Raw genomic sequence first — 11,334 nt, 5'->3', positions numbered from 1 at the left:
TTTATATAATTGTATAAATATTAAGTTTGGAGAGAATATTTTCATTTGTTCGCATACCAGACAGAATAATGTAGAAAACAAATTAATCAGTATTAAAATATGAAAAGTACTCTGACCCAAAAAAAATTCTATAAAAATAATTTTATTAACTGATTAATTTATTAAACAATATTAAAATATGAAAGATAATCTAATCATAAAATAATTATATAAAAATAATTTTATAAATTGACTGATTTAATTAGTTAAATTATAAATTTATTTTTATTATAAAATAAGTTTAATAAATAAAATTAATTTTATATAATTTATTTATAAATATAGCATTATTCTTAAAATATTATATAAAATTATTTATAATGATTCTAACATGTGACGACTTATGGCAAAAAAAACAAAAAACATGGGTGGACGACTTCACGGAAACGTGCATTTTTTATGTACTGTTTCAATTAATCAAAATAAAAATATTATAAAAAATTATTTAAAATAGAGATACTGACACCGAAACGGTTCACAGAATCACAAGCAATGCGGTGACAGGACATTTTTTTCTTAGGAAAATGGGTCCGGGCCAGACAATGGTGCCGACAGATTTTTTATTTATTTAATGATAAATAAAAGTATTTTTTTTAATGATATTATACATTTTTTAAAAAATATTTAAAGAGATTAAAAAAATGTATATAAAAAGAAAAAGGAATGCAAGTATCGGGAGGAATTTTCGGTATATTTGATAGCTGAAGTGCTACCCCCTTTCTATTATGCTTGTTCAAATTAATTAATATAAATATATTATCTAAATTTATTTAGAGTAATGATATTAAAGGATGTTTGAGAAATCAAATGAGATATATAATTTGTAAATAATAGTATAATGATTTGTGAAATAATTTGAGTTAACGTGTTTTATTAAAGAGAAATGTTGCAGGACGGTCGGGTTATTAAATGTATAAGAATAATCCTCTATTGAGACGGTGACATGTAGGAAAAAAAGACAATAGACTAATTAGACTTCACTATACAGAATCACCACACGCAAGACCAAGCTCTTCCTCATGTCGTCTCTCCAGCCCCCCTCTCCAGGAATCGCACGACCCACTCTTGGTAGGGAATTCCCCTCTCACACGGCTATCTTCACACTCCATCTCCACACACTTCGTCTATCTCTCTTCATCTCCAGTGACTCACTCCGTTTAACGCTCCTTCATCTCTTTCGTTTTTCGTGTCTTCATCTTCTAACTTTGCTTTCCGCTTGAACCAAATCAGTTGAAGATTTATCACTGCAGTCTCCACTAGAATGCATCACTGCAGCTATAAGAGAATGGTGGCCTCTTCACTACAACTATACATGTATGTGTGCGCACGATTCTATTTTCTTTCACCTTTCTTTACATTAAATGCTCCAATAAATGTATATAAATGTACTCTTTCTTAACTTTCTTCTTTCATTGTTGCCTTTAATCTTTTCCTTTTCTTTTTGCTTTTTTGGCCGTTCATGTGCATTACAATAATATTGGGTGGAGGATTTTAATGGAGGAGAAATGGGTCTTGAGCCATGGAGTATATAAAAGAGAATTAAGAAAATGAGAGAAGATTATTTGCGAGAGAGAGGGGCACGCAAGAGGCATTCGGGAGGGGGGAGTAGAAGATGAAAGAGAGAGAGGACATATCCAAATGGAAGAGAGAGAGAGAGAGAGAGATGGGGTTTCGTTTGGGTTGGGATCTCCTGGAAGACAAAGGAGTGAGGGAGGGGGTTGTATGGGTATATAATCAAGTGTATGTAAGTGCAGATTAAATACTATAAAATGCTTACGTGGTGGACAACCATTAAAGGGCTGGCTTAATGAGGGAGCAGCTGGACCGCTCCCCAGCTTTTCTCTTTATTAAATTTTGAGAAAAAAAAAAGAGACAAAGTTAAATAAAATTTTATAAAGTGTAAGGAGATTTTCTCCACTGCTTAAAGCCCACAGCGCCTCGGCCCAATGCTCAGTCTGAAGGCTCCCAAGTCCGTGTAGGGGATGGAACATCTACTAGAGAGGGGTGCCGAATAGTCGACAAGATAGCTTAGTCTGACAGTTTGCGGCCTCTTTTAGTATCTAGATACTTGCATAGAGTGCAGCGGAAAATACGAAGGACCATCGATCCATCGGTATCAGATCATTTACGGCTCATAGACCAGACGCGGAATCAGGGAACCACGTCGCATTAATGACACCGCTGTTAAGCTACACGCCACATTTATGGAACCATCATAGAGTCATGCCGCATTAAAGAATGTCTGTCAATAGAAGCAGAAAGGAAGACACAAACTTCATGAAGACAAAGATGATTCACACCCCCTAACTACGGTATAAATAGTCAGTTCCAGGTACAAAAAACTCTATGATCCCTAAACTCCTTAACTTATTTACAAACTTTCAAAAATATTTATTAACTTTAACAGTATTGGAGGTTACCCGGCTCTAAGGCCACCCTCTCCAAGTTTCACTACTCTCCATCTTTTGCAGGCCTGTTCTTGAATACCTGAGTTGTCGAAACTTGACCCAAAATCGTGCGAAACATGACTTTAACATAAAGTAAAAATATTTTTATAATATTATTTTTATTTTAGAATTTGAAAACATTAGTTATTTGTTGTGTTTTGTTTAGATATTTAGAAAAATTATAATAATTAGATAAAAAATTTAAAGATTTAAACTTAAAGAATATTTATATGTAAGTGATGTTTAAAAGAAAATTATAAATTTTAAGATTAGATGAGATGAAATATCACTATCTCCAAACAACCCCCAAGACAATGAAGAATTCACGGTCAATGTACGGGACAATGCATATTTTGCTTATCATTCATGCACTGTTCAAATTAATTAATATAAAATATTATCTAAAATTATTTAGTGCGGTAATACGAACACGGGAAGGGCTTCACAAGCAATATAATATATGATACTGTGCAATTTTACGTACTGTTGATAATTTTCTAATTTTCTATATTCTGAAATATTTTATAAAAATAATTCAATTCTAAAAATACTTCAATGCAACTATATATACATGTAAAAAACAAAACTATAGAATCCTTGAGTGTTAGTGTAAAACTTAATTATTTCAGATAAGATTTTTCTTAAAGGAAATATAATTCCATTAATTCAAATCAATCGGTACATGGCATTTCAAGCAAAATAGCAGTCAAAACTTCAGGGGAACCCTCTTTTTTCCACAGAGACTCACTATCTAGATACATGCCTAACTTTGCTGCAATATACCTTGATCTCCTCTCAAAGGTTTTTTCCTCTGTAGAGGCTTCCGCCTGTCGTTTCGTACATGATCTCTTTTTAACGTGGTGTCCTGGAGGCTGGTGGTATAATGGATGAGGGTTTAGAGGATCTGTACAAACGAATGTCACTGACGGAGAAGGAAAGCGAGAAGATTTGTGTGGAGGCTCATAAGTTGGAAACGGCAGCACTGAGTGGTGGTAATTGTTTGCTGGTTAAATTGCTCACTGATCGTCATTATAACCGGGTAGCGTTCAAGATGATAATGAAGAAAGCATGGACGCCGGTACGGCAAATTCAGTTTCGGGAGATGAATCCGGTCATCATGTTGGTTGAGTTTGATGATTCTCGTGATAAGGATCATGTGATACGAGATGGTCCGTGGTCGTTTGATAAGCAATTAGTTCTGGTCAAAGAGGTTGAAGGGCACAAACAGGTCCATCAAATTCATCTTACTGAAGCACTTTTCTGGGTGAGGTTGCATGATCTCCCTTTAATTGCCAGAACTACCTATATTGGTCATCTGATTGGAGCTGCTATAGGTACAGTAGAGGTAGTTGATATAGATGAGGGAGAAATGGCATGGGGGGAATTCATGCGGGTTCGGATCAACATTGATATTACGAAGCCTTTGCTACGTGGAAAGATGCTTAATATTGGTTCTAGTGATCCGGTCTGGATTCGTTTCTCTTATGAAAGGCTCCCTAACTTTTGTTACTATTGTGGTTGCTTAGGCCATAATCATATGGAATGCATGTTGTGGAAGGGTGCCAGAATAAGTTTGAGAAAGAGGGATTCCCCTATGGACATTGGCTACGTGCAGGAAGTCCAGGTTTTCGACGGTGGTCTCAACGGCCTCTGTCTGGTGACAATGGGGCTCGTGTCCCCAGAAATTTTCCGGCGTCGAGTTCCGAAGGTTCTGCTAAGGGAACTGGAGAGATTTGCGGTGATGGGGCGGAGATTAAGGAAACTGACATAGATGGGTCTCTGATATTCCGCAACCGTTATCATCCCAAAATCCCGTAACTTCTGGCTTGAATGATGTGGCGAATGGGACAGATTTGAATGTTAGAACTGTACCCGCATGGGATGAGGGGCTGGAACAGACGTTGGAACAGAGGTGGCGAAATTTCAAATCCCAGAGAAGATTTAATTCCCAGGAACTACGAAATGAATAACTTGGAGGTTGAAGGAAATCCAGCTGTGGGAGGTGTAGTGGATCAGGGCCATGAGTTAATGGGCTTTTAGGAGAGGCTACTATGGCCCGTAACAGAGGAACCACTTAATGAGATTGGGCCCAAGTCCGATCACTATGAAGGCCTGGTTAAGACGGGGCATAAAAGGCCTGATGTGTTAAAAGGGGCAAAGTGGAAACGGATGTCCATTCTTAATAGTATCTCCCCTCCATCCACAGAAATATCACAGAGGACTTCTTCCTCTCGTAAGCGTAAGGCGAGAGTGGATGTTGGTGACCCAGAGACTGTCAGCACTAATAAACGAAGGTATGGTAGGAATCTTACAGCAGAGGGTTTGGTGGAGACCCAAACTTCTATATCGGTGGTGGCTGATGTGCAGCCCCGCCGAGAGCCATGAAACTCCTCAGCTGGAATGTCCGTGGGCTTGGGAACCCACGCGGTGTTCGGACCCTTTGTGATTTAATCAAGAAGGAAGCTCCCGATGTTGTGTTTCTTCAGGAAACCAGATTACAGGTGCGTGATTTTGATTCTGTTAAGTTTAAGCTTGGATTTAGTAATTGTCTGGCAGTGAGTAGTGAGGGTCGGAGTGGGGGTATCGCAATGATGTGGGGAAGGGATGTTCATTTAAAGATTCTGAATTACTCGAAATCCCATATTGACGCATGTGTGATGATAGATGGGATCCGTATCGATACGTGTTTTCTTACGGGGATTTATAGGCATTCGAATCATAGTCTTAGACATAGGACGTGGGATTTAATTCGTTCTTTGAGGCGAAGGGATGATGAGGCATGGTTGGTGTTTGGGGATTTCAATGAAATCCTATTTCAGCATGAGAAATGGGGAGGCCGGGGGAGGTCGGGCTAGGCCTGAAAGATAGATGCTTGATTTTTGAAAGGTTGTTAATGATTGCTTATTGAGGGATATTGGTTTCAGTGGTCCCAAGTTTACTTGGTGTAATGGGAGGGGGTTTGGTTCGAGTATTAGTGTCAGACTGGATCGGTTTTTTGGGAATCCACAATGGTGGAATCGTTTTCCACAAGCGCGAGTAATACACAAAGGGACTGCCTATTCGGATCATGTACCCATCAGTTTGTACTCAGAAGCACCTGTTGTGGCACGTGGAAGGGAGAAGTTGTTCCGGTTTGAAGCTATGTGGTTGGGAGAAAAGGGCTGTGATACAATTGTGGAAGATACCTGGAAGAGGGGCACGGGTCGTAACTCTATGGATGATTTGATGTATAAGATCTCAGCTTGTGGGAAAAGGCTTCAAGTGTGGAATCGCTCTAGCTTTGGCCATGTGCAGAAGAAGCTTATAGAAGCAAAAATTCGATTAAAGAAATTGAAGAAGAGGACCCAATGAGTTTCAGAATGGCGGAGCAAAAAGCTGTTAGGGATGATGTTCACAAGTGGTTGGAGCGAGATGAAATCATGTGGAGGCAGAGGTCTAAGGCTCCGTGGCTTAGGGAGGGGGACCAGAATTCAAAGTTTTTTCATACAAAGGCTACTCACAGACGGAAGAAGAATTTGGTTGGAAAATTGCAAAATGATGAGGGTGAATGGCAGGAAGGGGAGAGGAGGGATGGTTTGATTACTGAATATTTCCAGCAGCTGTTTTCTACTGCAGAACAGAGAGGTCCCATGAATTTCCTTGATGCACTAGCAGGAAGGGTTTCAAATGATATGAATGCGAATTTATCTAAGAGGTATACAAAAGATGAAGTTCGGGAGGCTTTGAAGTAGATGGATCCAGCCAAAGCTCCAGGACCTGATGGTATGGCTCCTTTGTTTTTCCAAAAGTATTGGCATCTTGTTGGTGATTCAGTTACTCAGGCTGTTTTAGATGCTTTAAATTCTGGGTCTTTTCCATCTTCTTTAAATCATACTTTTATAACTTTAATTCCAAAGAAGAAGAACCCAGAGAAAGTAGCAGATTTTAGACCCATTAGCTTGTGTAATGTGGTCTATAAATTGATTTCGAAAGTGATTGCTAATAGAATGAAGCGAGTGTTGCCTAGCATAATTTCAGATTCACAATGTGCTTTTGTGCCTGGCCTTTTAATTACTGACAATGTGCTTGTGGCGTATGAGCTAGTCCACTATCTGAAAAGGAAGAGGATCGGTAAGAAAGGCTATATGTCCCTTAAACTTGATATGAGTAAAGCCTATGACAGGGTTGAATAGGATTTTTTAGAGAAGGTTATGGGTACTTTGGGTTTTGACATAAATTTGGTCAATTTGATTATGTGTTGTGTTAAAACTGCTACTTTCTCAGTTCTGGTGAATGGGGAACCAAAAGGAAATATTGTTCCAAGTAGAGGCCTAAGACAAGGGGACCCATTGTCCCTTTATCTGTTTTTGCTATGTACCGAATGGCTTATTTCTTTATTAAAAGATGCAGCTTTTGACCATGATATTCCTGAGATCAAAATTTGTCAGAGTGCTCCTTTTATAAATCACTTGCTGTTCGCAGATCATTCCCTAATTTTCTGTACAGCAAATATGGAGGAAAATAGGAAACTTGAAGCCTTATTGGAGAGATACGAGCTTGCATCGGGTCAGAAAATTAATAAGGACAAAACAACGATGGTTTTTTCAGGCAATGTTTCTCTTACTAGGAAGGCTGAGTTAATGCAGTTTTGGGGAGTTCAAGTGGTACAACAATATGACAAGTATTTAGGCTTACCTCGTGCTGTTGGAAGGTCAAAATCTCAGGCTTTTTCTCATATTAAGCGTTTGGAAGAAATTGCAGTGCTGGAAAGAGCAATTATTGTCACAAGCTAGGCGAGAAATTCTTATTAAAGCAGTTGCTATGTCCATTCCGACCTACTCAATGAGTTACTTTTTGTTACCTGCTGGTTTTTGTGCTGAGTTGGAGGCAATGATGGCTAAATTTTGGTGGGGATAGAAAAATGATGAGAGGAAGATACATTGACTTAGTTGGCAAAAACTGTGTGATTCGAAAGGACAAGGAGGGCTGGGTTTTAAATCTCTACATGGCTTTAATTTGGCTCTATTAGCCAAACAAGGATGACGCATTTTGAAAGAGACTGATTCTCTATTGCATAAAATTTACAAAGCTAGATATTGTCCTCATGGCACTTTACTAGAAGCTGGTTTAGGAAGAAATCCATCTTATGCATGGTGAGGCATTTGGGAAGCAAAAAAGTTATTGAAGTTTGGTTGTGTATGGAAGATTGGGGATGGGAGGATTGCTAAGTTGTGGAAAGATCCGTGGATACCTGGTCACAAGGCTTTGTTTCAAGAACAAATTGATCTCAGCGTTGATTACCAAGAAGAGTCTGTGGCTTGCTTGATAGATACTCAGACAGGAGGGTGGAATGTGACACTTTTAAGGGCTTTCTTCAATCCAAATTTAGTAGCAGATATTTTGAAAGTGCCACTCAGTTTTCGGGAACAATCAGATCAGTGGATTTGGTCTCAAGAAAGGAATGGAAAGTTTAGTGTAAAAAGCTGTTATCGGTTGGCTATGGAGAGGAAAACTGGGAATCAAGGGGAATGTTCAAATTCTAATTAGCAGAGGAAATTATGGAAGGCTTTGTGGAAAATGAAAGTCCCACACAAAATTAAGATTTTTGCTTGGCGGGCGTGCAAAGAGGGTTTACCTTCTTGCTGTTTCTGTCAAGGAGAGACCGAAAATCTTGCACATGCACTTTTCTTTTGTCAGTCTATTTTTCCTAGTTGGCATGCCTTGATGCCTGTAATGCGAACCTTGGATAGAGACATGATTGTGATGTAGGTTGTGATGAAGGTGGTGGAGCAGGGTAAGTCAGGGGAGTTAGCTTTACTGTTTTGTCTAGCGTGGGGTTTTTGGTGGAGGAGGAACCAGATGGTGCATGAGCAGCACTCTGTTGTGGTGAAGCAAGTTATTAATAATGCATTATCGGTGCTTGCCTCTTTTAAGGAAGTTCAGCTGATATCACGGTCTATGATCCGGAGTTTCTATGAATGGAAGCCGCCTCCTATAGAGTGGTTAAAAGTAAATGTTGATGGTGCTATGTTTGGGGATGTTCACAAAGTTGGTGTGGGGTTGGTGTTGCGGAATGATAAGGGTCAAGTTCTCTGGGCAGCTACTAAAGTTGAAGATGAAGGGATTAATGCGGAAGCTGTTGAACTCTTAGCTATTTTTAGAGCTTTGCAACTTTGTGCCGGGCTGGGAATTTCTAGATTAATTGTGGAATCAGATTGCTTAATGGCTGTGCAAGTGGTGAATGCCGATATAGAGGCTGCAGCTTTGCTTGAGGATCTGGTTTTTGAAATTAGGAAGCTCCAAGCTTCATATACGGAATGCCAAGTTCAACATGTTTATAGAGAAGGCAATGGGGTAGCTCACACGCTTGCTTGTTACACTTGGAATGTTGAGAGTATCACAATGTGGTTTGATTGTTTTCCAAACTTTATTTCCCAAACTATTTGGCTTGATAAATGTCTGTAATTTCTATTCTATTAATGAAATGTTTACTTTTTTATCAAAAAAAAAAAAAAAATGTTGCTGCAATATGAGCAGCCTTATTGATGGTTCTCTTGTCAAAATTCAACTTCTAATCAGCATGTTCATTTAATAAGTATTGTATATCATCAATCAATTACCCTTGCCAAGAATAGTTATTATTATAACCATTAACACTCTCAAGTAATGCCTTAGCATCACCCTCGAAGACCGCTTGGTGTAAACACATCTCTTGGCACAATTTAATGCTTCTTAAAAGAGCATAGCATTCTCTAGAAAATGCAGAACAAATATGACTTCTTGGAGCAGAAGCCACAATCAAAACCTCACCCCTACTGTTCCTTACCACAATGCCAATACCCATCAACCTCTTTTCAGAATAAGAAACAACATCAAAGTTTAACTTGTAGTAAGGATCTGATGGTGGTCTCCATCCCATGTCAGCAATATGTCGAGGTAGTCTATCTGCATCAGTTGATAAGCTCAGATGTAATTCATGATAAACCTCTATGTCATTCAATGCTGATCTAACTAAAGCAAGTGGGCTATTAAATTTGTTATTAAAAACAAAACAATTTCTTCTAGCCCAAATCTTATGTAGAATAGCAGTCACTTGATCTAGCTGCACAACATCCAATCTGCTAAGCAAGTCCAACCACAACAATCTGAAGTCCTGATAATTAGAACTCCATTTATTGAGAGGACTATCTCTCTCCCCCCAGACATCCATAGAAGCAGGACAATTCCAAAGGACATTAATGATAGTCTCCTCACTTCTCTAACAAACAGGACACAAGCCATCCTCCACAATTTGTTTTTTCCTTAACAATTGTTTTGTAGGTAGAATATCAATAAGTGCCTTCCATAAAATTTATTTAATCTTTCCTGGAACTTGTAACTGCCATAGTTTCCTCCATACTTCCTCAGCTGCCTTTCCACCCGAATCTTCACCTATAAACTATTTTGTCATTAAGCAATCCAAGAAATAAGCACTCTTTACAGAGAAGACACCCTTTGCATTTTTGGCCCAAATCAGTTTGTCACTGTCATTCCTCAAGCTGATAGGGATACTGCAGATAAGTTGTGCCTCTTCTAAGTTAAATACTTCCCTTATTAAGTCAGACTTCCACTTGAAATTAGCAACATCAATTAACTCAACAACTGTTGAGTCTGCAGACGACCCATTGATAGGAGTTTGAGTTTTATAAGTAGTAAGATGTGGAAGCCATCTATCATGCCATACTCAAATGTTATGCCCATTTCCTATCTTCCGAACTGCACCTTCTTTTTGACCAGTTTAATAAAAGGCCAAGTGCTCCTCCAAATGTGAGAAGGAGAATTGAGTTCTCCAAAATAACACAGTTTTAGAAATATTTCCCTTTAAAAACCTTTGCCACCAAAGAATTGGGTTCTTGAAGTAATCTCCACACTTGTTTAGTCAATAGAGCTCTATTGAAACTATTTAAATTTCTGAATCCAAGGCATCCTTTATTTTTAACTTCCCATAATCTTTCCCAACTCTTCCAATGAATATAGCCTTTTCTTTTTTCTTATGACTCCACCAGAATCAAGAGAACAAAGCTTCAATTTCTTTTAATAAAATAGAGGGCAATTTGAAAACACTCATAGTGTATGATGAAATGGCTTGCAAAACACTTTTAATGAGAATCTCCTTTCCTGCTAATGATAACATTTCTGATTTCTAACTATTAATGCTTCTCCAAACCTTCTCTTTCAAACATCTAAAGGTGTTGTACTTAGACCTACCTACCATAGTAGGTAAGCCTAAATACTTGTTATAATTGCCACATAACACCCCATTTGTAGTCTTAGTGATCAACTCTCTTGTTGCAGGGTCTGTGTTTGAACTAAAAAGTATAGAAGTTTTTTGCTTATTCATAGTCTGACCTGAAGCACACTCATACAACCATAGAATCTGTTCTACATAGCCCCATTCTTATTGTTTTGCTCTACAAAAAATGACATAGCCGTCTGCAAACAGAAGATGATTAATGGACATACCACTCCTTGATGCAGCAACACCCTTATTTCAGATAAGATCTTAGTTGCTTATGAAACCTTACATTTAAGTCTCGTTTGTTTTTACAGATAAGATGAGATAAGTTGAGATTAAACTTAAAAGTTGAATAAAATATTGTTAGAATATATGTTTTTAATATTATTTTTGTTTTGAAATTTAAAAAAGTTGAATTATTTATTATATTTTGTGTGAAAATTTGGAGAAGTTATAATGATTAAATGAGATGAGATGAGTTGAGAGGAGTTGTGAAAACAAACAAGGTCTCGAAACTGTATGAAAGGGAATGATATATGACCTTAAAACGTTATATGAGTAAAGCATCGAATGGAATGACCTTTTATTCAAGTT

General features: G+C 38.0%; 1 protein-coding gene across 1 annotated transcript; it reads right to left on the bottom strand.

The window, feature by feature from the left end:
- Positions 1 to 9,081: 9,081 nt before the first annotated feature.
- On the bottom strand, positions 9,082 to 9,675 carry LOC121244226. Its single transcript, XM_041142247.1, has one exon. The coding sequence runs from the start codon at positions 9,673 to 9,675 to the stop codon at positions 9,082 to 9,084; it is 594 nt and encodes a 197-aa protein (XP_040998181.1).
- Between the last annotated feature and the right edge of the window lie 1,659 nt (positions 9,676 to 11,334).

Source organism: Juglans microcarpa x Juglans regia, chromosome 8S (genome assembly GCF_004785595.1).
Source record: "Juglans microcarpa x Juglans regia isolate MS1-56 chromosome 8S, Jm3101_v1.0, whole genome shotgun sequence".
In the NCBI taxonomy this organism is placed as follows: Eukaryota; Viridiplantae; Streptophyta; class Magnoliopsida; order Fagales; family Juglandaceae; genus Juglans; species Juglans microcarpa x Juglans regia.
The sequence above is the reverse complement of the archived record's forward strand: the minus strand, read 5'-3'. Positions and strand labels throughout refer to the sequence as shown.

Excerpts from the sequence above, each read along its gene's own strand:
- LOC121244226 (XM_041142247.1), bottom strand. The coding sequence starts at position 9,675 with ATGGATGTCTGGGGGGAGAGAGATAGTCCTCTCAATAAATGGAGTTCT.